The 26,955-nt window shown below is 39.6% G+C and overlaps 1 protein-coding gene across 2 annotated transcripts in view; it reads left to right on the top strand.

Annotated features, from left to right (window-relative positions):
- The window catches only part of si:dkey-238o13.4 (uncharacterized protein LOC560780 homolog), a 38,296-nt gene extending 11,638 nt beyond the window's left edge, over positions 1-26,658 (top strand). Inside the window, exons 2-6 of one of the 2 annotated variants that reach the window (XM_048546761.2) lie at positions 8,367-8,474; positions 9,837-9,976; positions 12,881-12,977; positions 22,328-22,452; positions 24,331-26,658. In XM_048546761.2, the coding sequence (XP_048402718.1) occupies positions 8,367-8,474; positions 9,837-9,976; positions 12,881-12,977; positions 22,328-22,452; positions 24,331-24,507 (647 nt within the window). In that variant the 3' untranslated portion in view covers positions 24,508-26,658. Of the gene's footprint in view, positions 1-8,366; positions 8,475-9,746; positions 9,977-12,880; positions 12,978-22,327; positions 22,453-24,330 lie in introns of both variants that reach the window. The other variant, XM_048546760.2, reaches the window with a different exon arrangement.
- The last annotated feature ends 297 nt before the right edge of the window (positions 26,659-26,955 follow it).

Genomic DNA, 26,955 nt, shown 5'->3' with positions numbered 1-26,955 from the left:
AGCATGAGAAGAAGACCCTAAACACCAACACTGCATCTGGAAGTCACTAGCCAACTCCTGTAGGCTCCTGTGCAGCACCATAGTGACCAGTGGCTCGGCAATAGAACTGAAAACGACAACCTACAATAAGACTTAGTAGTTTCATATGTTGCACACAAGCATTAGTGTCTTCAGACATCAATAAATTTGTCATATGAAGACACCACATCTGAAATGGATTTGTTTGCTCTGCATTCATCAACCTTCAAAGATGGAAGGGTGTGAAAAATCATTCCCCTCAAGTCCTTAAAAACACTCCTTAGTTAATAAGATTACATGAGGTTATGCCACTGTTTCTTCCTAAATTATTTCATATAAATTGGTTACCGTCACACAAGGATAATGAAAGAATATGGTTACAATATTAGAGCCATTACTTTGATAGGAGTCTGTGCCATGTGTCTATGTGAGAAGTGCTTTGTCAATTTAGAATTTTTTTTAATCATGCATAGAAGTATTTGCAGTTGCATTCTGTTTACAGTGAAGTGTTTCAGTGATTTAAAGAGAAGGTATTTGTATTTTTCAGTGACTGCCCTTCCCAAGAGTATCATGTAAAATTATTTCACATTGAGGCCAAGGTTACTTAATTATTGGTCACACAGATTAGAGTTTGAAGTTGTTCAAACTCTGGCTTTCAAGGTGTCCTACTGTTTAAAGCTGGGCTTAGACTCCCAACCCAAGTGTGATTAATGTTTGGGTGTAATTATCACCCATTTCACTGAAAACACTCAGTCAGTCCAAATCTGTTATCAGCAGGATCAATCAGAGAATGGAATGTTTACCAAGAGACTTCGATTACAGGTCATTGTGTGAAGTTTTGAACTTCCATTCTTCCAAACAACATTGATTGATTTATTAAAAGCTTCAAAAAGAATGGCAAAGTTGATTTCATTACATACATTCTAAGATTGTGGCACAATAGGTAAGAGCACTCATTGTATGTGTCTGAAATTCTCTCTATTATTTAGCAGAGAGTTTGATCTATTTAAAATAACTGGATCACACCTTTGTTAAAGAAATAAATAGAAGAACTAAGGCAGACATAGTCATTGTTTACATTTATTAACAGTGTTATTTCTGGCCAGTGTACCAGACTGAAGTGATCACTTATGCCCAAGTACTATAAAAAGAAATTATTTGATCGCAGATGCTAAACTAAGATCCTTCTTGCTCTTTCAAGCAGATAGAGTTCCTATGGCAGTCCTTGAAGAAAGTAAATGAATTCTCCAAGCCAAAATTCCTTCCTCAGCTAAGACCATAAAAGTGGGATCAACATGTCATTCACCTTATGCATATAGGGCACAGAAGCTGGCTATTTTGCGATTTATGCTATATTTGAGTCTCTTCTCATCTTTCTTCATCTAAATCCATCATCATAACCGTCTATTTTCTTCTCTTTCATATACTAGCCCGGCTCTCTAAATGCATATATAACGCTTACTTCATCCACTCCCTATGGTACTGAGTCCATGCTCTCAGCACTGTTTGTGAAGACATGTTTCTTCAAGAATCCAAGACGAAATCATAGAATCCCTACAGTATGGAAACAGGCTCTTCAGCTCAACATGTCCACACTGACTCTCAGAGCATTCCACCTATATCCACCCCCTATACACTATGGAGTAATTTAGCATGGCCAATCCACCTTGCCTGCACATCTTTGTACTGCGCGAGGAAACCAGAGCACCCAGAGGATATCCATGCAGACATGGGGAGTATGTGTAATCTCCACACAGGCAGTTGCCTGAGGGTGGAATCGAACCTGGGTCTCTGGTGCTATGAGGCAGCAGTGTTAACCACTATTCAAATGATGGCCTCTATTTATGTTCTCCTCCACAAGAGGAAACATTCTTTCTCATCCACTCAGTTGAAACTTTTCTGAACTTTAAAGAGCCCAGTTTGATCACCCTTCCACCTTCTTTCTTTCATGAGAAAGGACACAGCTGGACTGTTAATCCTGAGGTCTGGATGACATTCAGGGGACCCGGGTTAAATCCCAGCGTGGCAGTTATTGGATTTGAATTCAATAAAATATCTGGAGTTAAGAATCTAATCACCTTGTTGTGACAACAGAGCTTGAATTTAAAAGAAAGTTGATATGGCCAATTTAATAAATAAATACTTCATTGTGTGCAACTTGTTCAGCAAGGATGTTGTTAAACCAAAAAGGGTTCAGAAAAGATTTATAAGGATGTAACCAGGTCTGGAGGGTATGAGTTATAAGGAGAAGCTGGATAGGCTGGGGCTTTTTTTCCCTGGAGTGTTGGAGGCTGAGGAGTGACCTTTCAGAAGTTTATAAAATCGTGCAACCCACAGATAAGGTGAACAGCTAAGGTCTTTTTCCAAGTATAGGGGTGTCCAAAACTAAAGGGCATAGGTTTAGGGTGAGAGGGGAAAGATTTAAAAGAGACCTGCAGGGCAACCTTTTCATAAAGAGGGTGGTGTCTGTATGGAATGAGCTGCCAGAGGAGTTGGTGGAGGCTGGTACGATTACAGCATTTAAAAAGACGTTTGAACAGGTCCATGGATTGGAAAAGTTTAGAGGGATATGGACCAAATGCAGGCAAATGGGACTAGGTTGGTTTAGGAAACCCGGTCAGCATGGATGAGTTGGACCAAACTCTGTTTCTACGCTGTATGACTGACTGTAAATGACTGAGTCAAATTCCTTAGGTTGACAGTAAAGGGTTAGTTTAATTTCTGAAACTCATTCAACATGTAAAAAAATTAACACAATGTTTAAAATGTATAATTACATCAAACCACCCATTATTGCAGATGATTTGGATGGAGCCGTTTTTGTCAAGTGTGTTCAGGAGGGTTTCCTTACTCAGTATGTGCACAGAGATATTTAACTGGAGTAAAGGAAACTATGACGCTATCAGACAGGAGTTGGGAAGTACAGATTGGGAGCAATTGTTCCACAGAAAGGGCACAGCAGACATGTGGAGGCTGTTTAAGGAGCAGTTGTTGTGAGTGATGTATAAATTTGTTCCTCTGAGACAGGTAAGGGGTAAGATTAAGGAGCCTTGGATGACGGGTACAGAGGTGCTTCTTGTCAAAAAGAAAAAGGCAGCATACGTAAGGTGGAGGAAGCGAGGGTCTAGCACAGCTTGAGGATTACAGACTTGCTTGGAAGGAGCTCAAAAGTGGACTGACGAGGGCCAGGAGGGGCCACGAAAAAGGCTTGGCAGGAAGGATTAGGGAGAACCCGAAGGCATTTTACTCATACGTGAGGAATAAGAGAATGATCAGGGAGAAGGTAGGGCCGATCAGGGATAGCGTAGGGAACTTATGTGTGGAGTCTGAGCAGATAGGGGAAGCCCTAAATGAGTTTTTTGCTTCAGTTTTCACTAAGGAAAGGGACCTTGTTGTGAATGAGAACTTTGAGGAGCGAGAAAACAGGCTTGAACAGATCAAGATTGAGGAAGTTGATATGCTGGAAATTTTGGCAAACATTAAGATTGATAAGTCCCCAGGGCCAGACCAGATTTATCCTAGGTTGCTAAGCCGCTGGCGAATATCTTTGCTTCCTCACTCTCCACGGGAGTCGTACCGGAAAATTGGAGGGAGGCAAATGTTGTTCCTCTTTTCAAGAAAGGGAATAGGGAAATCCCTGGAAATTACAGACCAGTCAGTCTTATGTCTGTGGTCAGCAAGGTTTTGGAAAGAATTCTGAGGGATAGGATTTATGACTATTTTGAAAAGCATAGCGTGATTAAAGGGAGTCAGCATGGCTTTGTGAGGGGCAGGTCACGCCTTACAAATCTTATTGAGTTCTTTGAGGAAGTCACGAGACAGGTTGTCGAGGGTCGAGCAGTGGATGTGGTGTACATGGACTTCAGCAAGACATTTGATAAGGTTCCCCACGGCAGGGTCATTCATAAAGTCAGGAGGTATGGGATACAGGGTGATTTGGCTATCTGGATTCAGAATTGGTTGGCTGACAGGAGGCAGAGAGAGGTCGTAGATGGTAAGTATTCTGCCTGGAGGTCAGTGCTGAGCAGTGTCCCGCAGGGCTCTGTTCTTGGGCCTCTGCTCTTTGTAGTTTTTATAAATGATTTGGATGAGGAGGTTGAGGGGTAGGTTAGTATGTTTGCTGATAACACAAAGGTTGGAGGTGCCGTTCATAGTATCGAGGGCTATTGCAAGCTTCAGCGAGACATTGACAGAATGCAGAGCTGAGCTGAGAAATAGCAGATGGAGTTCAACCTGGATAAATGCAAAGTGATGCATTTTGGAAGGTCGAACTTAAATGCTGAATATAGGATTAAAGGCAGGATTCTCGGCAGTGTAGAGGAACAGCGGGATCTTGGTGTTCAACTGCATAGCTCCCTCAAAGTTGCCACCCAGGTGGATAAGGTTGTTAAGAAAGCATATGGTGTTTTGGCTTTCATTAACAGGGGGATCGAGTTTAAGAGCTGCGAGGTTATGCTGCAGCTCTACAAAACCCTGGTGAGACCACACTCGGAATATTGTGTCCAGTTCTGGTCGCCCTATTATAGGAAAGATGTGGAGGCTTTGGAGAGGGTGCAAAGGAGGTTTACCAGAATGCTGCCTGGACTGGAGGGCTTGTCTTACGAGGAGAGGTTGACTGAGCTCGGACTTTTCTCTCTGGAGAGAAGGAGGAAGAGAGGTGACCTGATCGAGGTGTACAAGGTAATGAGAGGCATGGATAGAGTCGATAGCCAGAGACTTTTCCCCAGGGCAGGATTGACTGCCACGAGGGGTCATAGTTTTAAGGTGTTAGGAGCAAGGTATAGAGGAGACGCCAGAGGGAGGTTCTTCACCCAGAGAGTTGTGAGCGCATGGAACAGTTTGCCAGTGGTAGTCGTGGAAGCAGAGTCATTAGTGACATTTAAGCGACTGCTGGACATGCACATGGACAGCAGTGAATTGAGGGGAATGTAGGTTAGGTTATTTTATTTTTGGATTAGGATTATTCCATGGCACAACATCGCGGGCCGAAGGGCCTGTACTGTGCTGTACTTTTCTATGTTCTATTGCAAAAACAAAACACATAATGCCCCTTAACAAGTAAAAACAAAAGTCTGCAAAGTATTGGATCTAGAACTTTGCCAAATACCAAGAAAAATGAAAAAAAACAAATTATTCATGGTTTGTTCAAAGGCCTGTTTTCAGCTGAAGGGATGTTTTTCCTGCAGTAACTGCTGGTACTGGAGTTTGTTTCTGGAGTAGTCATTCTGCAGTTGTGGTCGTGGTAATTCTCTTGTTCTCTTGGAGAAAGTAGATTTGATTCAGAATTCTCCCTTTTTAAAAAGTCTCAGGTTACATCAATGGAAGGAAGTTTCAAAAAGACAGGATAAAACTGTCTTACTTCTGCCCTTCGTGGAATCCGCGTTTTCTAAAAAACACTTTATATTCTTCACAAATGCAATATTTTAGCGTCTTTTTAGTTCATAAACATTTCTCTTGAAATATTCCACCATATATCCAATATAAATATTAAATTAATAATAATTTAGCTAGCATATCTTTGTAACACTTGACTTCGCATTTTCTAGCCTCATTCATTGGACTATTATGGGGAAGGCTTTTTGGAAATCCAGATAAAATACATTTACTGCATTACCGTCATCTATTCTAGCTATTACTTCTTTGAGAAAATTAAAGAAGTTTGATTGACAAGATTTTCCTTCTGAAATCCATGCTGATTATTCATCGTTATTATATTTTCTTACAACACCTTCTATTCTGTACTTTGCATAGCTCCATTATTTTTCTGCCACTGATATTAAGTTTTTGGCATATCACTCCTTGGCTGTGTTCTAATGATAGGAATTTTGTTAACTGTCCATAAATCTACTAACACTACAACCTATGAAAGAGTTATTAATTTTGTGCAGCAATGTCTCTGATACTCTGTCCCAAGATTCTTTTGAAACTTGTAGGTGCTATCCCTTCAGATCAGAGGCTTTATATTCTCTGAGTTTCTTTATTCTATGCAACCATGCTTGCTTTATACTCCTCTCCTCATTTGGTTTCATTCTACCTATCGTACCTCGATACTGACCACTGAATGAAATAATGCTTTAACATGTGTGTCATCTTTCTATGTTTACCTCTGGCATTATCTTGTCTATCCTATTCCTCAGTCTCGGTGAGATGGTGGTTTACTTAGAATGTCAATATGCTAGTAATTTCAAGGGCCAGATTTAATACTGTGGTCACATGTTCAAATCCCCCAATCACTGCTTGTCGCATTTAAATTCCATTAATAAATCTAGGATTTAAAGAAAGATAATTGCAGTAATGGTGACCATGAAACTATGTAAATGATTGCTTAAAAACAAATTGGTTCATTAAACTCCTCTTAAGGGAAGGGCATCTGCCATCCATCTCCAGTCTGGTTTACACATGACTCCAGATCCATCACTATGTGGTTAACACCATAAGACCACAAGACTATTAACTGTCCTCTGAAATGACCCAGCAAGCCATTCAGTTCATGGACAATAAGGGATGGACAATAAATCGTCTTTGCCAGTGATACTCACATTCCACAAAATTAATTTTAAAAGCCCTTAATGCTCCCTTTTTCATCTGCGCTTTTCTGATTGTTCTTCTGCCTTCTTGGTATTCTCTTGGTATTCAGCCGCACAGTGCTGTCCTCTGCTGTCTGTGTATTGAATGCATATTTAATTAATTTTTTAATGAAATATATAGGTCCAGCAGTGTTTAGTTTGTTCTTTCATTCAACAAAATATATTTTTCCTAAACTGTCTTTAATGTTTCCTAGTGATGGTCTACCAATTGTTTATTAGGATTGGGTTCTATTTTATTGGGGTCTGTTATCATTTGCTGCTTCCGGGATTTTCTGATTTTATTTTCTTGTCTTCATAACAACAATGTGGACATTGTGTTGTGAAACACTTTGAACACCTTTGAAGATGTAATAAGGTGCTGTATGAAAGCATGTTCATGTCTCCTAAAAATAGATTAGAACTTTTTCTATACATTGTGGCTGACTGCACGACATAATAAAAACAAATTTACCTGTGAGGCTTAGAAAATCTTTGCCATGATTCTACAGCCTGTGAATAAGTATTCACTTTCACTTTATGGGCGTTAATCTCATCTAGCAGATCACTGATCCCTTTGTGGAATCCATGGTGGTTGACGAGTGGTTTTGTGATTGTGCCCAGCGCGGACTCGTGGTGGTTTGCGAGTGGGCCCAGTGCGGTCTTGTAGAGGTTGGCGAGTGGGCCCAGAGCAGACTCGTGGTGGTTGGCGAGTGGGCCCAGAGCAGACTCGTGGTGGTTGGCGAGTGGGCCCAGTGCGGACTTGTGGTGGTTTGCGAGTGGGCCCAGTGCGGACTTGTAGAGGTTGGAGACTGGGTCCAGCATGGATTCAAAGTGAGCCCAGTGCTTCAGCATCGATGAGGCGGTCCTAGCGCAGAATCATGCCTGCTGCAGCGAAGGTGGGTTTGGCTCCAGTATGAGACCTGGTGGTATCAGCAGAGACTGCATTGGCAAGGTGAACCTGAAGCATTGGTGAGACCCAGCAAGGACTCATTGGCGAGAGTGGAGGTGAGATGGTGCTGTAGAGTGGCATATCTTGTCCCAGCAGTGGTGCAGCGAATGGGATTCATGCCTGGTCTCTGGGTCAATGGCCCATGACTGATCACTTAACAATAAGGGCTATAATATTGAATACAAATTCTTTATTTTTCTGCGACTTGAGTTCGATGTTTTGGTTTCTTTTTCTGTGTTTGAATATGGTGCCAAAGAGTGGTGACACTGTAGAACACTTTTCACTATATTTTGTGACAAAAAAAACATGAAAATAAATAAGCTGCCTGTTATTTGAGGACGATATCTAGCCAGGGTTATTAATTTCTGCTTTGGGTCTTCATATAACTGAACAGGCGATTCTTGACCTGATGATCTTTGGACCAAAGGGGAGCAAAATTCCATGATGTCAAGGGATCCTCATTGCAAGCTTTGCTTCATTTTCTCATCTTCTCTGTTCCTGGACCAAATCATCGTTAAATTATTTGAACTTGGAGTATAATGTGTTTTGTTGGGTTAGTTGTTACCTGTTTTCTTGGCTCTCAAAGAGCAGCACTCCTGGGGAAGATACAGAGATGCTGTGAAGACACTTTGAAGTTCTCCATGAAGTATGGCAAAACTGACAGCGATGACTGGGAAAAAAACTTGTTGCAGCCATTCAAAATTTCTTCCCCATTTAAGTTGGTGCAAGAATGGTTACTTGCCTGCCCCCATCTGAAAGATAAGGTTTTGTGTTGGCGTCTAAGGGCTGCGTTTGTGTTGCTATCATTGAATCTCCTTTTTTGGGTCTTTTAGGCTTCCGTGTGGTAGTCATATCCAGAGATGCAGCCCGGTTGGAAAAACTGAAAAACTTTGTCCCAGCTGCCACTCGATCTAGGCTTTCTACATTGGTTGGAGATGTTGGTAAGGTATCTTCTTTGAACAGTAACTCAAAAAAAGCCCAAAAGATATACTCTTACTCTACTTTTGACAAGGGAAGAAAGAAAAAGAACAGCCAGCCTTAAAAGTAGAGGCCAAATAATTCAATACAAGTCTGAAAAAGAATCAGGTTCGGTTGAACCCCATTTGATGTGTTGATGAAGTTAGACGAAGGCCAGCAAAAAGAGGCTCAAATAGAGTATCGGTGATAATGGGAACTGCAGATGCTGGAGAATCCAAGATAACAAAGTGTGAAGCTGAATGAACACAGCAGGCCAAGCAGCATCTCAGGAGCACAAAAGCTGACGTTTCGGGCCTAGACCCTACATCGTATGAAGGGGATGAAGGGTCTAGGCCCGAAACGTCAGCTTTTGTGCTCCTGAGATGCTGCTTGGCCTGCTGTGTTCATCCGGCTCCACACTTTGTTATGTCAAGTAGAGTATAATCATTGGTGTCTCTTGGGCCAAGTGGCCTGTTTCTGTGCCATGAACTCGAAACAATGTATTTAATTTCAATTGCTGCCCAATAATTTTTATGATGTGGAGGTGCTGGTGTTGGACAGGAGTGGACAAGGTCAAAAATCACACAACACCAGGTTACACACATACAGACTCAGTCTCTCTCTGTCAAACACACACGCGTGCATGTACATACACATATATGAATCTATAGTGTGAATAATTTCATCCCAGATGTTTGTGTATTTGCAGATAATTCTATTTTGTTCAAGAAAATAAAACCAGCCTGACTCCAGGTTAAAACACAGACCGATTCTAAATAATGCCTCACACCTAAGGTGCATTGTCAGACCTGAATGTCACCTCTTGTAAACACTAGAAAACCTTTAATTGTCTCAGGGCAAAGAGTTGAAAGAAATTCTGGGATTTACATTTTAATCAATAGAAATCTGCACCTCCTTTCTAACTGATTAAAGATTCAACAGGAGGTGGTCAGTGAACCATTTTTTAGAGCTGTTATCTTTCTGCTTAAAAATTCTGTCGGCACACATCCTCTTCCACACTAGGAAGAAGCAGAACTTTGGAAGCTAGTGTTTTCAAATAAGCCTATTGGACTATAACCTGGTGCCATGTGATTTTTGACAATTATTTTTACATCATATTCCCATGAATATAAATTGGTACATACTGTTCTTTCAACTATTTGAATTTTTAGGATAAGTAAATAAAAATGTCTGCTTTAAAATGAGGCATGAGTAAAGATATTATAGGCTTAATATTCTTGTTTTATATATTTCAGTAAAGCCTACAGATAAGACACAAGAGTTGAGGAGTTTTGTGCACGCTTCCCTGTGCTTTGTTAACATTTGTTACACTGAACTATCTTCAGGTTCCGAAGAGGGTGCAGAAGCAGCTAAAAATGCTGTACTGCAGGCTGTTGGGAAAGTGACAGATGTAGTGTCATCCCTGGGTTTCAGTTGGTGGCAGGGTGGTCCTCCACACACTCAAACGCTCGAGGAACTGAATAGGGTAAGTGTCAGGATTATAACCACAAACCCAAAATTTTGAAGTACATTGCACCTGACAAGTGTGAACTCATTTTCTTTGTGTCTGTGATTTATTGACCTTGAAAGCCTGTCCAGCAACAGATCCAGGCAACACCATGATAAGCCCAGAGAGAAAGATATTCCACTTCATACGGTTTTGAGTAGACAAATTAAAATATGTTACCTTCCATCTTTGAGTCTTACAGTTCTGCATCCTGCTGGTAATGTTGACAACAGTGCCTTTATTTATTAATAAGACTTTTGAATCCATATGTTGAAATGATGTCACTTACAAGTATGCATTCTTCTGACATGTAAGACAGCAGTACTTCTTCACTGCGCATGGTTTTGATGCTAAGCCAGATCTCTGGTAACTGGAATATCAATTATTCCTGTGCAGTAGGTACAACTTGTAGCAGGACTCCTGAAAGGAGTAGCTGTAATGTGCCATATATTCTATTTTCCTGTTCTGTGCTGAACTTTGTACTTAGTATGATGGCAAAACTATTTGTTGCTAATGCGGAATACAAATGAGAGCCACATATGCCTATACAAGTTCAGTAATACTTGGAAATCCAGAAGCCACTCTCAGTGATTTCCTGCTTCTCCATAGTGTACAATGTTACCATCTTCGCAAAACAAATCACATCAGTTCATTGGATCTGTGTTAACTTCAACATTTTACGCATTGTCTTTCACTGTAAAAGCCACTAAAAATGATAAACATTGCTGAATGGGATTGAAATGAATGTTTAACAGCGTTTTAATCATTACTCCTAGCGAACAGTCTCTGTCGTCCTGCAAAAGATAATTTTGTAAGAGTGGAGCCTCATTTCCTTCAAAGAGCACTTTATAAATGTTACATCTTTTAAAGCACTAAGAGTTAAGTCTGGCCCAATCTTTATTTTTGTTTCCCATAAGATGATTGAAAATTGTAGGAAAGTCTGTGTCTTTTATTTACTACTTTAATATCTGTGGAAATTCTTCAAACTGAGTGGCTGGGTACTCCACTTGCAAAATACCAGAGAAAATGACAAACCTAATGTTATACCAGAATAAAGGAAATCAGTACTCTGAGCCCATTAGATCTTTGGTTGCTTTTTACTGAGATCAATGACGAGTGAATTCACCATTCACCTTCACCAGTGACAACAGCATTCGAAACTATGTTTTATGTGGCAGTTCCTGAAACATGGTGTCTGAGCTATGGGCTGCATTTAAGAATCTAATTTTGGGTGGAATGTTTACATGAAACCTGTTTCTCATATTAATCTGTCATGACCCACAAAAGCTTTTTCATTTTGCAATTAAATACTGATGAAAACGTAAGTTACAAGAAAGACTGAGAGCAAGTATGCACATATAGGGCTGCTGATAGCTGCAGGAGAAGTGATGGGGCCTTGTGATAATATCACTGGCCTGTTAATCCAGAGATCCAGGGAATGTTCAGGGGACCCAGGTTTGAATTACCCCACAGCAGATGGTAGAATGTGAATTCAGTAAAAATCTGGAATTAAGAGTCTAATGATGACTGTTGTAAAACCCATCTGGTTCACTAATGTCCTTTACAGAAGAAAACTGCTGTCCTTTCCTGGTCTGGCCTGCATGTAACTCCAGACTGACAGCAATGTCGCTGACTCTTAACTATTAGCAATGGATAATAAATACTGGCCAGCCAAGCCAGTGACACACTCATCTTGTGTGTGAATCAAAAAAAATAGCGAGTCAAAGCTGAAATTTGACAATCCCAAACAGTTATGGTTTCAAAACTGAGTTTTACTTGATCTAAATATGATGCTATATGATCAAAATTATTTGGACATGCTATTTTTTAAATGGTGAACAATTTGTTCTTCTATTTATAAAGCCTTTTCACACTTAAAAGTTGTACGTCCTTTTTACCAACTAATAACTGCAAGAATTCTGATCAAACTTATGGGTGGAAAGTGCTGGACAGCCTTTAAAACCAAGTGCCAATTGGCCACAACTCCGGACAACTGGCTGACTGTGCCTAGTGTAAGGAAAGTGCTTTGTGAGTTGAATCCTGATGCAGGAAGAAAACTAGGTGCAACTGAGAGGCAAGGCATTGTCATGTAGCACAATGGAGCAGTCTCACACCTTTTGGTCCACGAAAAGATCATAAAAGATGAAAACGCTTAGCTTGCAGGGTTTCCTCTCGCCTTGCCTACTGTTCCCTGCATGCCATGCCTAGAGAGAATTCCACCACTGCATCTCCACTCAAGTTGTGTTAAATTAGGCAATTACATTTTATTGATTCAATTCTGGGCTAAGAAAGAAGGCCAGGTGACATCATTACAGCATGGTATGCATTCTTGCAGGTTGTCTTCTTGGTTTAGAAGAAGAGCCCATTTGCCACTTGTAAGTTAAAATTGCAGTCCCTGAATCCATTTTAACTGCCTTCAGTCCTCTCGCTCAGTATGCATATGATATGAAAATTAAATTACTACCTCTTTGATTCATTTCAATAATTTGCAATAATAATGATTTTTTTTATTGTGAATAACCTCTACACAGTCAAAGCTGTTCCTTTTCTGTTAGAACTTATGTAAGATCATAATGACCTCAAAGGATGTATAGTAACAGCACTCAAGATGAGAAAGCTAGAGAAATCAATCTTTGGATCTGAATAGGGCCATTGCTTCATAGATTTTCCTTTGTACACCTTTTTTTTTTGCATGTTTTGAGTGAGAGAATCAAAGATTGGAATGTCCATTTGTCTCCAATGCAAATATCATGACAGCCTGCATCAAAAGGAACAGATGTCATGAACAAAAACAGGAAATGAATGGAATATTGAAAACTGTGCAATAACCTCAGGCCTGTTTAGTTACAGCAGTGTTAAACATGCGCATATTTTATATCTCAGGTTCTGAAGACATTGGTGATAAGTACTTTCACGTCTTGGAAGGCATTCTTTCCTTTGGTTAAAGATGACGACAAGGGATCATACACATTTATTACTGGTGAGCAGATTATTCCTGCCTACAGGGCAACATTTAAAGGAATTGATAATTAATTTGAATTCTTTGGAATTCCCACTTTATCGTCTTATGAACTTAACTCAAACTGAAATTCCAAGTTTACATCACAGATGCAAAATAATGTTCTTTTTTAATGGTAGAACCACTAACTCCTCTGTAGCTTCCTCAGGAATGCAATTCCACCGTTCCAATGAACTTTAGAATGTGTGTTTGCATGAATAGTTAATTTCTTTTGAAATAAACAACCAAATATGCTCATCAAGGCGGAGGGAGATGCACTATAAAAGGCACACTCCACACTTTTAGGCACCTAACATTAGTACCGACCAGCACGGAATGATAGTGCAGTGGATTGAGTGAAGATGCTGATGTGATGGTGATATCATTGGATCACTAACCAAGTGGCCTACAAAGCAGGGGAATGGGCTCAAGTACCATAGCAGCCTGTGGCATTTAAGTTCAGTGAATAAATGCCAGAATTGGAAGCTAGTCTCAGAAATGGTGACCAAGGTAGTTATTAGCAATTGCTGTCAAGGCTGAACTGGTTCACATTAGGGAAGGAAATCTGCCTGTCTAGCCTACATGTGATGCCAGATCAACAATACAATGGTTACCACTTATCTGCCCTCCGAAGTGGCATAGCAGGCTATTCAGTTCAAAGACAAATAGGGTTAGGCAATAAAACTGGCAGCAAAACCCACATTCCATGGAAGAATACATTTTTAAAAAATCAATTTGGGACTACCTGTTTCCTTTTGAGTTACTTTACAGATTTCTATGTAATATTTTAAAAGGGCCAAGAGAGACACCTTATACATTGATGTCTGGGCAAAATTTAGATTTTATTAACTACTGTATGCACCTTTTTGTAAAGGGATGAAAATCAAAACCTGGCTTTGTGCCTTTACTTTCTTCTATCATTCACAGCCAATGACAGTGTATTAGCAGCATGCCTACGGAAAGGGTGTAAACCAATTAGCAGTGTGGTTAGTTTGAAGCTTTCAGCAGAATGGCCATCTTTCCCAATTCCTTGACAAACAAAACCAACAATTAAAATCTACCTCAATCAACCCAATTTATTTCAAAAGTTATGAGTTAACCATCTGACAACTGTGCAGAAATGCTGTCCTCATTGTCATTAATGTGCCAATATGATTTACGTTAATAGCAACAACTAGAATAAAAGCAGAACATTTTGGAAAGATGCAGCAGGTCTCCCAGCTGCTTATGAAAGAGAAACAGCATTAACGTTTTCTGTCTAAGATCTTCCATCAGAACAGCCATAGACTTGATGTATCTCTCCCTTTTCCTCTCCTCAGATTCTGCCGGAACTGCAGAACATTTCCAGCATTCTAGAATTCTAGCTTCCACTGTACTTTGCTCTTTTTGTAAAAGCCTCTAAGTATGTTTCTTGCAGGTCAAGTATAAATGTTCTATCATTGTAGCATGACAAGCATAACAAATTTCTTCTGCTCTACAATGAACCTACATTTTCCATCGAGAAATCATTTTCACCCCAACTACAGCACATACTACACAAGAGTTGGAAATGGTAAGGAAGCAGTTCCATTTTACTGAGCTTTCTGACCCTGTAAAGATAAGTTCAAGATAGAGGCTGGCCAGAAACAGGCAGGAGCCACATTGATGAAGCCTTCTGGTTTCTGTGAAACATTCCTGGGCCAGACTAGGAACTGGAATTAAGAAGCCACCTCAGGGCCTTTTTGCTGTAGTGCTGAATTTTACCAATGTTAGGACAGATCTGGCCATGTAGGGAGGTCACCAGATCATTTGAGTTTGCCTCCTCAGTTGGTAGTCCAGATGGCTGTGTGCTTAGGGGTGGAGTCATATGGACCAAAAGCCACAAACTCTGCCTGTAACTGCTCCACTGGATGATTTCCCCTCTACACTAATTGCGCTACCAGCTTTGGGCCTTTTGAATTTATCAATGTTATTGCAAGCAATCCCCATCGAAATGGCCTCGCCTTTGCCTGTTGTTAAGTCTGTACTCCTCTCCTTCAAAGAGAGGAGAGGAGCCTGACATTGTGAGTACAGAGGTGGGTAATTAGGAGATTGTCTGCTATTTGGTTCAGTCACTGGGCACAGTGCCAACATGGGTGGGTTTGGGACTCATTACGGGTTCATTATTTGATTCCCATGCAAGCTGGAAAATCTAACCCATTGTTTCACTACATGTACTCTTCAAGAAATACCCTCCAACTTCACTGAACTCCAGATGGGAACTATATTTCCTAATGCAATATGGGTGACTGCAATATCCTTTAGAAAATTATAGAAAACTCAAACTTAAACAACTTATAGAAATCAAGGTGATAGTTTCTCATAGTTAACGCAAAGCGTATTGTCAACAACTTTTCAGATGTGGCAGGTCATTCAATTAACTGGCCAAGCTTCCATTTTTCATAATTATACTAATTGCTGAATTTTGTAGACATGTGTTGACAATCAGAGGGAACAATTTCGTGCGTAGTCTGATTTCGTTTTAACCCTCAAGTTTTAAGAAGACTGTTTTGATACCAAAAAAATTGGTTATTTATATATTGTTGAAATCAGAACATATTGTTGCTGCAAAATAACTGTCAAGATTTTGTGTTTGCTTACTCCTTTTATTTAGGGAGATATTAACCACACTTGCAACATAGAGTTACCCTTGAATCGCTGGGTTTCATTTGAATAAGAAAGCTAATTACTGTTCATGGCAGCACATGTTCATTTGTTAAGAATACAAAAGGTCTGTTGAAAAGGCCAGAGTACAATGAATTTCCAGCACACTGTACATTTAATGTGGTGGTAGACCATTTTGTGTATGCAATTCCAAGCCTGGCTCTTGAAATTTCATAGGAATTCTCATGATCTTTCAACTTATCTCTGATGGGACACTGACAGAACTTACAGAAGAAAAAGATGTGTGCAAATTTGCAGCACGACCTTGGGGACTCCACCAGCTCACAGCAACACCACCACAAACATCACACCTCCCCATGCCCCAACCCCAACAACTACCACAGAGTTAGAGCAGAAGGTCATGAGAACACTGTGGGAATCCCAGAACTCTGATGTAATGCTGAGCATGGCCAGCCAATTTAGAAGTGAAGTGAAGCATTTTGTCACAAACAAGGATGGATGGAAGCTGAATGATCAATCCAGGAGATTCCGGATAAGAGAAGACCTGATGAAGACTTTAATCTTTTATATTTATGAAAAAGTTTTAATATTTAATATTATTGAAACGTGAGTTTGCTTCCCACCACTTGTTTGCACTTATGACTGAATTGTGAGGAAAAGGAGCTTAAATATAAGATGGTGATGAATACATCAAGTTGAGAATATGGGAGAAATCGCTTCATGCAAACAACAGTGAAAATGAAATTGTGGAATATACTGCCATATGGAATGTTGAAGCAAGTAAGACTGAAGCAGTTTAAGAGGAGGACTAATGTACAGACATTTAGGAAAGAGAATAATAGGATATATGGACAGGGTGAAAAAACAATAACATGAAGCTTTTGTACCAAATAGTTTTCTTTCAGTGGTCAAGATTGAGACATGCTTGCATATAAGACAATTTGTGTATGTATCTATAAAAGGAATCACATAAGAAGACACCTACTCAATGAAAATTTGACTCAAAAGAAATTTCCCGAAAGATTGATCAACATTACTAAGTTTCTAATATTCAAAAGTTTCGCCTTCCTGTTGGCTGTCCACACCTATAGTTTTACATTTTTCTTTATGACCTCATTTAACTCTTTTTAACTTGCTGACCTGTTGTACTGCTGTTGTAATATTTAAAAGCAAATTTCTCACCACTGCCTGTCTTTTCCAATGCCACTCCTATATTTTGTTACTGAATCTTAAATCTCCCTTTTCAATGTGAATACAGCAAAGGCCAACTTTTGGTTTTAGATCAGTAGGGGCAGTTTGAATTTATTTCGGGAGTTGGAGGGAATGATGAGGACTGGAATGGAGCTACAGGTGATAGAAAACCATTAGTTATCACGCCATTGTGGAATCCATTGTATTTGTTAGCTTTGCTGATGGCAATACCAGTTTTAAGAGAGTATCAAATGTGTAAAAGGTGACAGACGTCTATAACCACCACCCCCACCAAAATAATTTCAATTTCTAATGTTTTTATATAATATAATATAATATAATTTTCTTTGCCTGTTCATACGCATATATTATGGGCAATTTTTAAATTCCTTTATTTTGGTAATTAATTATGCGTTACCAACTCTTTCCCCCTGCTGTGGAGGTCTCAGTGTTGGACTGGAGTGGACAAAAGTCAGAAGTCACATGACACCAGGTTATCATCCAACAGGTTTATTTAAAACTTCAAGCTTTCAGAGTACTGCTCCTTCGTAAGGTGAAGTGTTCACTTGACAAAGGCGCAGTGCTATGAAAGTTTATGCTTTTAAATAAGCCTATTGGATTATAACCTGGTGCCATGTGACTTCTGACTTTTGTCAACTCTTTCTCCCAATTTCCAGTCCACGTAATGTATAGCCTTTTTTTTTTGCTCTTCCTACATTGCGTGATGTCCGTGACATTAATATCTTTGGATTGCAGCCATAGATGCAATCTTGGTTGGTAGTCATGCTCATCTCAGGAAATCATCTAAAACATTTCTGATGGGGAAAAGATTATTCAGATGCAAATGACCAAAATCTGGCATTTCTATCAACAATTTACATATCCCCTTAATAAAAATCTAAATTCCACTTATAGAATTAAGAAAGATAGCATTTTAATTATTTTTAATATGATTCATTAAAGGGCTTAGTCAAAGCTTTGGTGGTGAAAAAAAGATCAGAAAGATATTTTGTCAAGATTTGCATATGGAATCTACTTTTTGTACAATTTGTGGTTCGTTCAAATTCTGTTGCTTGAGGCTGAATGTGGCAGGTTTGCTAACATTACGTTTAATTCCAAAGATATAATCTTAGCCTACAGCTTAAGATCTCTCATAATGCTTTGCTTTAGACTCTTCCACTCAGCATCAGCAACTCTGATGGAGACAGCAAAACTTCACACCAGAAACATGACCTTTCGCGGGCAAACTGTATTTAAGGAAGCTTCAAATTCTTTTCTATCCTGTTCTACTGTTGAGACATTTAAGGGTTATCTGAACTCGACTGGGTGGAACAGAAATTCTTTGAAATTTTATAGATTCTTTGCAACATTTCAGTATGACCTTCAGTGATAGATTTTCCGTTCTTCTGGTGTTCAGGATAAAAACACCCGTGTACTGTGGGAGTCAACTCTATTGTTACAGAACATAGAACATTACAGCACAGTACAGGCCCTTCGGCCTTCGATGTTGTGCCGACCTGTCATTCCAACCTGAAGCCCATCTAACCTACACTATTCCATGTACGTCCATATGCTTGTCCAATGGCGACTTAAATGTACCTAAAGTTGGCGAATCTACTACCGTTGCAGGCAAAGCGTTCCATTCCCTTACTACTCTCTGAGTAAAGAAACTACCTCTGACATCTGTCCTATATCTTTCACCCCTCAATTTAAAGCTATGCCCCCTTGTGCTCGTCATCACCATCTTAGGAAAAAGACTCTCCCTATCCACCCTATCTAACCCTCTGTTTTATATGTCTCAATTAAGTCACCTCTCAACCTTCTTCTCTCTCTCGAAAACAGCCTCAAGTCCCTCAGCCTTTCCTCGTAAGACCTTCCCTCCATACCAGGCAACATCCTAGTAAATCTCCTCTGTACCCTTTCCAAAGCTCCCACATCCTTCTTATAATGCGGTGACCAGAACTGTACGCAATACTCCAAGTGCGGCCGCTCCAGGGTTTTGTACAGCTGCAGCATAACCTCATGGTTCCGGAACTCGATCTCTCTATTAATAAAAGCTAAAACACTGTATGCCTTCTTAACAACCCTGTCAACCTGGGTGGCAACTTTCAAGGATCTGTGTACATGGACACAGAGATCTCTCTGCTCATCTACACTACCAAGAATATTACCATTAGCCCTGTACTTTGCCTTCCGGTTACTCCTACCAAAATGTATCACCTCAAACTTGTCTGCATTAAGCTCCATTTGCCACCTCTCAGCCCAGCTCTGCAGATTATCTATGTCTCTCTGTAACCTACAACATCCTTCTTCATTATCCACAACTCCACTGACCTTGGTGTCGTCTGCAAATTTACTAACCCATCCTTCCATGCCCTCAACCAGGTCATTTATAAAAATGACAAACAGTAGTGGACCCAACACCGACCCTTGCAGTACACCACTAGTAACTGGTCTCCAGGATGAACATTTCCCATCAACCACCACCCTCTGCCTTCTTTCAGCAAGCCAATTTCCGATCCAAACTGCTATATCTCCCACAATTCCATTCTTCCGCATTTTGTACAATAGCCTACTGTGAGGAACCTTATCGAACGCCTTGCTGAAATCCATATACACCACATCAACCGGTTTACTCTCATCTACCTGTTTGGTCACCTTCTCAAAGAACTCAATAAGGTTTGTGAGGCATGACCTACCCTTCACAAAACCTTGCTGACTATCCCTAATCAAATTATTCTTTTCTCGATGATTATAAATTCTATCCCTTATAACCTTTTCCAACACTTTACCAACAAGAGGGTTGATGAACAATGGCAGATACTATGAACATTGTTTATGGCTCACAACAAAGACATAACCCAGTGAGGAATATGGACCCTAGGAAGGGGATAAACTGACCATGGTCAACCAGAGCAGATAAGGATAGCATTAGATCCAAAGAAGAATCATACAACTAAGCAAAGATTAATAGTAAACCAGATATTGGAAAAGATCTAAGAAACAGCAAAAGATGCCAAACAAAGAGACCTAGGGTATGGGTTTTATAGTTCCTTACAAGTAGAGATGCAGATAGGCAGGAAAGTGAAGAAAGTATTTGATACGTTTGCATTCATTGGTTAGTGCATTGAGGGTAGGAGTTAGGAGGTCATGTTGCAGCTGTACAGGACAATGATTAGGCCAGTTTTGGAATACTGTGTTCAGTTCTGGTCTCCCTGCTATAGGAAAAATGTTGTTAAACTGAAAAGGGTTCAGAAAGATCTACAAGGATGTTGCCTAGGTTTGAGCTACAGGGGGAGGCTGAGTAGGCTGGGTCTATTTTCCCTGCAGCATCACAGTCTGGGGACAGTGCTGGGGGTGGGTGGGGGGGAGTGACCTTGCTGAGGATTATAAAGTTGTGTTGGACATGGATAGGGTGGATAGTCAAGGCCTTTCTCCCAGAGTAAGGGAATCCAAACCTAGAGGGCATTAGTTTAAGGTGGGAGGAGAAAAGATTTAAAAGGGACCTAAAGGGCAACCTTTTCACACAGAGGGTGGTGTGTATAAGGAATGAACTGCCAGAGGAAGTAGAGGAGGCTGGTACAGTTACAACATTTAAAAGGCATTTGGATGGGTACATGAGTAGGAGGGTTTAGAGGGATATGGGCCAAGTGCTGGCAAATGGGACTAGATTAATTTTGGATATCTGGTCAGCATGGACAAGTTGGACTGAAGGGTCTGTTTCCATACTGTACAACTCTGACCAAAACTGAAGTAAGGCTCACTGGTCTATAATTACCAGGGTTGTCTCTACTCCCCTTCTTAAACAAGGGAACCACATTTGCTATCCTCCAGTTGTCTGGCACTATTCCTGTAGACAATGACGAGTTAAAGATCAATGCCAAAGGCTCGGCAGTCTCCTCCCTGGCTTCCCAGAGGATCCGAGGATAAATCCCATCTGGCCCAGGGGACTTATCTATCTTCACACTCTGTAGGATTTCTAATACCTCTTCCTTGTGAATCTCAATCCCACCTAGCCTAGTAGCCTGTATCTCAATATTCTCCTCGACAACATTGTCATTTTCTAGAGTGAATACTGTCAAAATATTCGTTTAGTGCTTCCCCTATCTCCTCTGACTCCACACACAACTTCCCACTATTATCCTTGATTGACCCTAATCTTACTCTCGTCATTCTTTTATTCCTTAAATACCTATAGAAAGCCTTAGGGTTTACCCTGATCCTATCCGCCAACAACTTCTCATGTCTCCTCTTGGCTCTTCTGAGCTCTTTCTTTAGATCTTTCCTGGCTACGTTGTAACTCTCAAGCGCCCTAACTGAGCCTTCACATCGCATCCTAACGTAAACCTTCTTCTTCTTCTTGACCAGAGATTCCACTTCCTTCGTAAACCATGGCTCCCGCACTCTACAGCTTCCTCCCTGCCTGACAGGTACAGACTGATCTAGGACACACAGGAGCTTTTCCTTGAATAAGCTCCACATTTCTAATGTGCCCATCCCCTGCAATTTCCTTCCCCATCCTATGCTCCCTAAATCTTGCCTAATCTCATTGTAATTGCCTTTTCCCCAGCTATAACTCTTGCCCAGTGGTATACACCTATCCCTTTCCATCACTAACGTAAACATAACAGAATTGTGATCGCCATCACCAAAGTGCTTACCTGCTTCCAAATCTAACACCTGGCTGGGGTCATTACCCACCAAATTTAATGTGGCTTTGCCCCTTGTTGGCCTGTCTACATACTGTGTCAGGAAGCCCTCCTGCACACACTGGACAAAAACTGACCCATCTATAGTACTCGAACTATAGTATTCCCAGTCAATATGTGGAAAGTTGAAGTCCCCCATGACAACTACCCTGTCTCTCTCACTCCTGTCGAGAATCATCTTTGCTATCCTTTCCTCTATGTGTCTGGAACTATTCGGAGATCTATAGAAAACTCCCAACAGGGTGGCCTCTCCTTTCCTGTTTATAACCTCAGCCCATACTACCTCAGTTGACGAGTCCCCAGACATCTTTTCTTCAACTGTAATACTGTCCTTGTTATGCAAGGCTCTAGGTTTAATCCCTTCCCAAAATTAAGTGAATTTTGCAATGGTTGCATTTTCTGCCACTGGGCTACAGAACAGAGCACTGTTGTAGTTGAGGTTCCATCTTAGTCATTGCCCATTGATCTTTGCTGGCTGTGTCAATGCATCCACATTGAGAGCGGATTAGACTCAGCTAAGATAGAGGAATTGCTATAGTGTTGCAAATAAAAGAATGCCCATCATATCTTGGTTGTCATAAAGTCTTGATTCAAATGTTGTCTGTTACTTAATCTGTTCTGCTATGGGTGGAATGTAATTACATATCTGACAGCAAGATAAACGGACAATTTACACTTCGGTTCCAGTTTTGTAGATGAAATGCCCTAATAAACTAATAGTAAAAACTCAAGTGCAAATGCCATTGGTTTCAAATGAAATAAACAAATTGTTTTCCCTTCGTTTTGTAGGTGGCGCAGGGGAGCGTCTGTTAATGCCTGGGACTGGTTTCTTGACTTTGGGAGCTGCAGGAGCTCTGGCATTCTGTCAGGTGGTCAGAGAGGAGTACCCTGATATTCCATGTAAACTGAATGAGGTAAAAACTTTGAGAACATGCCATGCACCAAGTGAGGGAACTGAAGGAAAGTATATTCCAACAAGTAAAAGTGAAAGCTACATTGAATAGCAACTGCTTTCTGTACAGGCTTATAAAGATCTGAATTTCAAGAGAGTTTCTTTAGATTTTCTTCTACCTAGATTTTTTTTTGGATGGTGAATGAGAGAGACATCTGTGTTTCTAACATTGAATAGTTTTGTATAGTCTGTCTCTTTTCCCCCCTGCATCAGGAAAGCTCAGTTAAAATAGTTTACATTATTTTGCAATTTACTTTTTCCAATTCCTTCTGATGTTGATTTTTCTGAATTTTGAAGCTTAGCTTTTTACTGTCAATGTACAGAGTCTTAAATCTGCAGTTGTGTATTCATACAATTCTTTCAGTGAAAATCATATTAAAAATGGGCCCTCACAGAACACGTCATCTGACTGTAGTTGAGTTAAAGCTGCAGAAACTCCCCCATCTCTCACATGAATATTTAAATATGCTAAGATTCCAGACCTTCTTTAAAAGAAATACATTCCAAAAGTCCTTACAAATCTGTTCATTCTATACATTATAGATAACAAGATGTAGAGCTGGATGAACACTAGCAGGCCATGCAGCATCAGAGGAGCAGGAAAGCTTGATGTTTCAGGCTTAGATCCTTCATCAGAAAGGGTCTAGGCCCGAAACATCAGCTTTCCTGCTCCTAAGATGCTGCTTCGCCTGCTGTGTTCGTCCCCAGCTCCACGCCGTGTTATCTCGGATTCTCTAGCATCTGCAGTTATATCTCATTCTATACATTTTGGTTTGGATTTTGAGCTGGTAACGACAGTGAAGCTATCAGTGTTCAATGTTGAGTTCTCTGAAATATACCGCAGTTTCTACAGTCCATACATACACATTGAAATTCATAGGTGGAAACTTGTCCCTCTCCATGGTGTGTGTGCTTGTATTTCATATAGAGTGTGGTTTTGGCTCCCTTGTCCAAAAATATTGGTAATAGCCACTAACCGCAGTGACACTGAATATAGAAGAGCTGTTAGCCTCCATTTGGTCAGTAGCTGTTGAGGAACTTGATTTCAACTGTGCAATCCTCAGAGTGGGCCCACCACTGTCATAACAGGCGTTGGGCCTTCTCTAAAAAGGGACATTCTGGGCCTTTCACTGGGACCTCTAACATCTCAAGATTCAACCCCAGACATTGTTGTCATTATTTTTGTAGTTCTCTATTGAGTACTCTGTTCAAATTCCACAAACTGCAGTCACTGAACTAAACAAATCTCTCCCTTTTCTGCTATGAAAAGTCCTCAGACGTTACATCATGTAGAATGAACTGTGACTGGATTTTTAGTGATGGGCTAGATTCTTAATTATTCTGAACAACCTCAATTCATCCAAAAAACTAATTTTATATTTGTGGAATGTCAAATTTCCCCATTAAGAGAAGAAAACCCTATTTTTACAAAAGGGTATGATATTTCAGATCCTACCTTTTATGCCGGGTTTATGTTTGAATCGTTTATTTGTGCTCTGTAAAATTTTAATGGAACCTGAAAAGTATTAGTGCATTTTACTTCCAGTTTTCCTGTCTGCGAGAATACTTTATTGTGATTGCTGCTTATTCAGATGATGCCACTGTTGCCTGACAGTCCCTTTGATTTGGTGGCAGATTCAAACTGATGTCAGGAAAAGGATTTCCATGCTGCAGAGATTGCTAGATCTCTGTAAACAGTTTCATTGAAGTCACCAGAGAGTACCTTTCTCTTTCCTGCTGATTACAAAATTCTGATGTTTATCTTTTCTAAATATGGACATTCCAGCAATATCTCAGTGGATTAATCTCTTTTTACTCGTTTCTTGTTTAATCTTTACAGGTGAAACTTAACATGGGAGTTGCAACACCAGACCGAATTGCTCCTGGCTTTGTGAATCACTTGGATGTGGGCGAAGCAATAGCCACTGTTTTGGAAAAGAATTCTATTTCACATCATGTGTTCTGTGTGAATACCCCAGCTGATCTCAAAACCCTGATTGTGGAAGGGAAAGTCTGAACGTGAAGATACTACAAGTTGGCATGCCAAGTCATCATTCCATTTTGCATGTATAGCTTATTTTGAAGTCCTATAACACTACAGTAGTGTGCACTTTTCCAATAGAACCAGTGATGTGTCTTTCAATGTGTCTGCCTGATCATAGCACTGTGAGCTAAAGTAAGTTAAATTTCATATTTATCTTGGTGGTTTGTTTTTTTCTGTCACTATGACATTTAGAAAGCCCTATGAAAACTTAAAATTAAGATGAAGTAAATTTATCTGTTGTGTTGTGCTAAATAGCTTCAGAAACTGTACCACCTCACTACATTTATTCTCAGAACATTCAAGTTCCAAACTAATGTCAGGTAAAACACTAAATTCACATTTCACAATTACAGGAAGTGGTAGATGAGAGTATAGTTTTAACATTTAAAATACATTTGGACGGGTAGATGAATGGGAAAGGTTTGTTGTCTTGGATTCTCCAGCATCTGCAGTTCCCATTATCTCTGAAGGTTTAGAAGGATATGGGCTAAATGCAGACAAATGGTACTAGTTCAGTTTAGGAAACGTGGTTGGCATTGATGTGTTGAGCCAAAGGGTGTGTTTCTTTGCTGAATGACTCAATGGTTCATTCTTTTGCTGTTAGTATTAATAACAGTGCTGACCAAAGTTTCAGTAATTTTATTCACACATCAAATAAGTCACTGCTGGAAGTAAAGCTGAAACTGAGTTCTACAATGTTTGAGATAACAAAGTGTAGAGCTGGATGAACACAGCAGGCCAAGCAGCATCTTAGGAGCTCCTAAGATTCTAATATAAGATTCAGTTTCTAATATCCCCTCTACAATGTTTGAACATTTTTTTGTGTGTTCAAAGAAAGCAGGCGGTGGAAGATTGGCATATATTGTTGGCGAGAAGGATCTATAATTAAAGGAATGAATGTTGAAGATTTTATTTTTCTCTTTTATTGTAGCAGATGGCATTATCACAATTTTGATCTGTTTTAAATCCAGTCACAACAATGTGGTCCAGGTTTGAATAGTTGTGAGCCACACATCAATTAATTAGAGTAATTTTCACTCGAGTGTCAGGAATGCATTGTTCCTCATGTTGATTTTGTATTCACCTGCTGAAGGTGAACACTCGATGGACAGTAAAATCATGTCTAATTCCTCTAGCATTTTTAATCCCAATCTCCAAGGGGTTTGAGGATATCAGTGTTGTTCACTATGTAAACAATCACTGTTAATTTCTAATATTGAGCTTTATTCAAGAGTTTTCATAATAGAATGTCTATTGCACATAACAGGAAACTTTGCCAATAGTTAGAGATCTATGGCCAACTTGCTTAATTACTATTGCCTATGAATGTTAATCAATAGTCTGTAAACATGCTTAAACTGATTATTAGTTAATTGCCTTTTTTGGAAAATAAGAAACTGACTATGAACCATTGAATGATTCATTTGTGTCTTTTAAATCTGATTTCAGAGACTTGGGGAAAAACATTGTCCCTCACATCACTACAAAGAGCTTACTAAATCATGTTACTGTTACACAAATAAAATTTCGAATATGGCTTGAAGAATTTCTTTTACCTTAAAGCAAAGCACGTTTGCAACAAACTAGTGATCTTTTTGGACAACCCAATGGTTATCATTATTTTGTATCACTTAGCTCCTGAAAATTTTAAGGAAGAGCAAAATCGGGGAATCCAGAATCGATGTGTATGCTATTTCTAAGGCTATATTGTATCAGTAATTATTCAAACTGAACAAGCCATCAACAAATTTAGAAACAATCCAAAAATATATACAATGGGAGAAATTCATGTTAACAAATAGGTTAATAGTTATTTCTGGTCAGGAAGGAACATTTGGTTTTACTATTCTAAAGATGTAGTTTGGATTAATAAGGTTAAATCTTTGAAAGGCACATCATTCCTTTCAGTATTTTGTAATTTTAGTATCAAAGTAAGATGCCCACTACTTCAGTAACCCTATAGGACTTTGGCTATTTGCCTTTCTTAATGTGAGCTGTGTTTAGCTAACATTACATATTCATCACAGCAGATGAATATTTAATTAAATGTTGTTTGGTAATTTTAAAAAATAATGTAGCTAATGTTCTTCATTGTTGATGTAAATTGCTATTTGTCAACTTTGTTGCATGTTTTAATAAAAATAATTTATAAAAACTAATGGGCTTGTTTTAAAAGTTAGTATAATTGGATTACCATTGAGTGTTCTCCCAGGGTAAATGTGATAAATTTAATGTATTAAATCTAATTTCCCATTATCACTAAATTCATTATTTTATTAAATCTTACACATAAAACCAATATCTTAGAACAAATTTACATCTTAGCAGTCTGTTACAAAGATCATGTATTCCATTTTAGCTATTGAACTTACAACTGCATTGGGAAGCTATTTAAATCATTTGGTCTTTGGTCTCTAAAGG

This window comes from Stegostoma tigrinum, chromosome 16, assembly GCF_030684315.1.
Source record: "Stegostoma tigrinum isolate sSteTig4 chromosome 16, sSteTig4.hap1, whole genome shotgun sequence".
In the NCBI taxonomy this organism is placed as follows: domain Eukaryota; kingdom Metazoa; phylum Chordata; class Chondrichthyes; order Orectolobiformes; family Stegostomatidae; genus Stegostoma; species Stegostoma tigrinum.
Note: the sequence above shows the minus strand (reverse complement) of the source record. Positions and strands in the feature narration are given on the sequence as shown.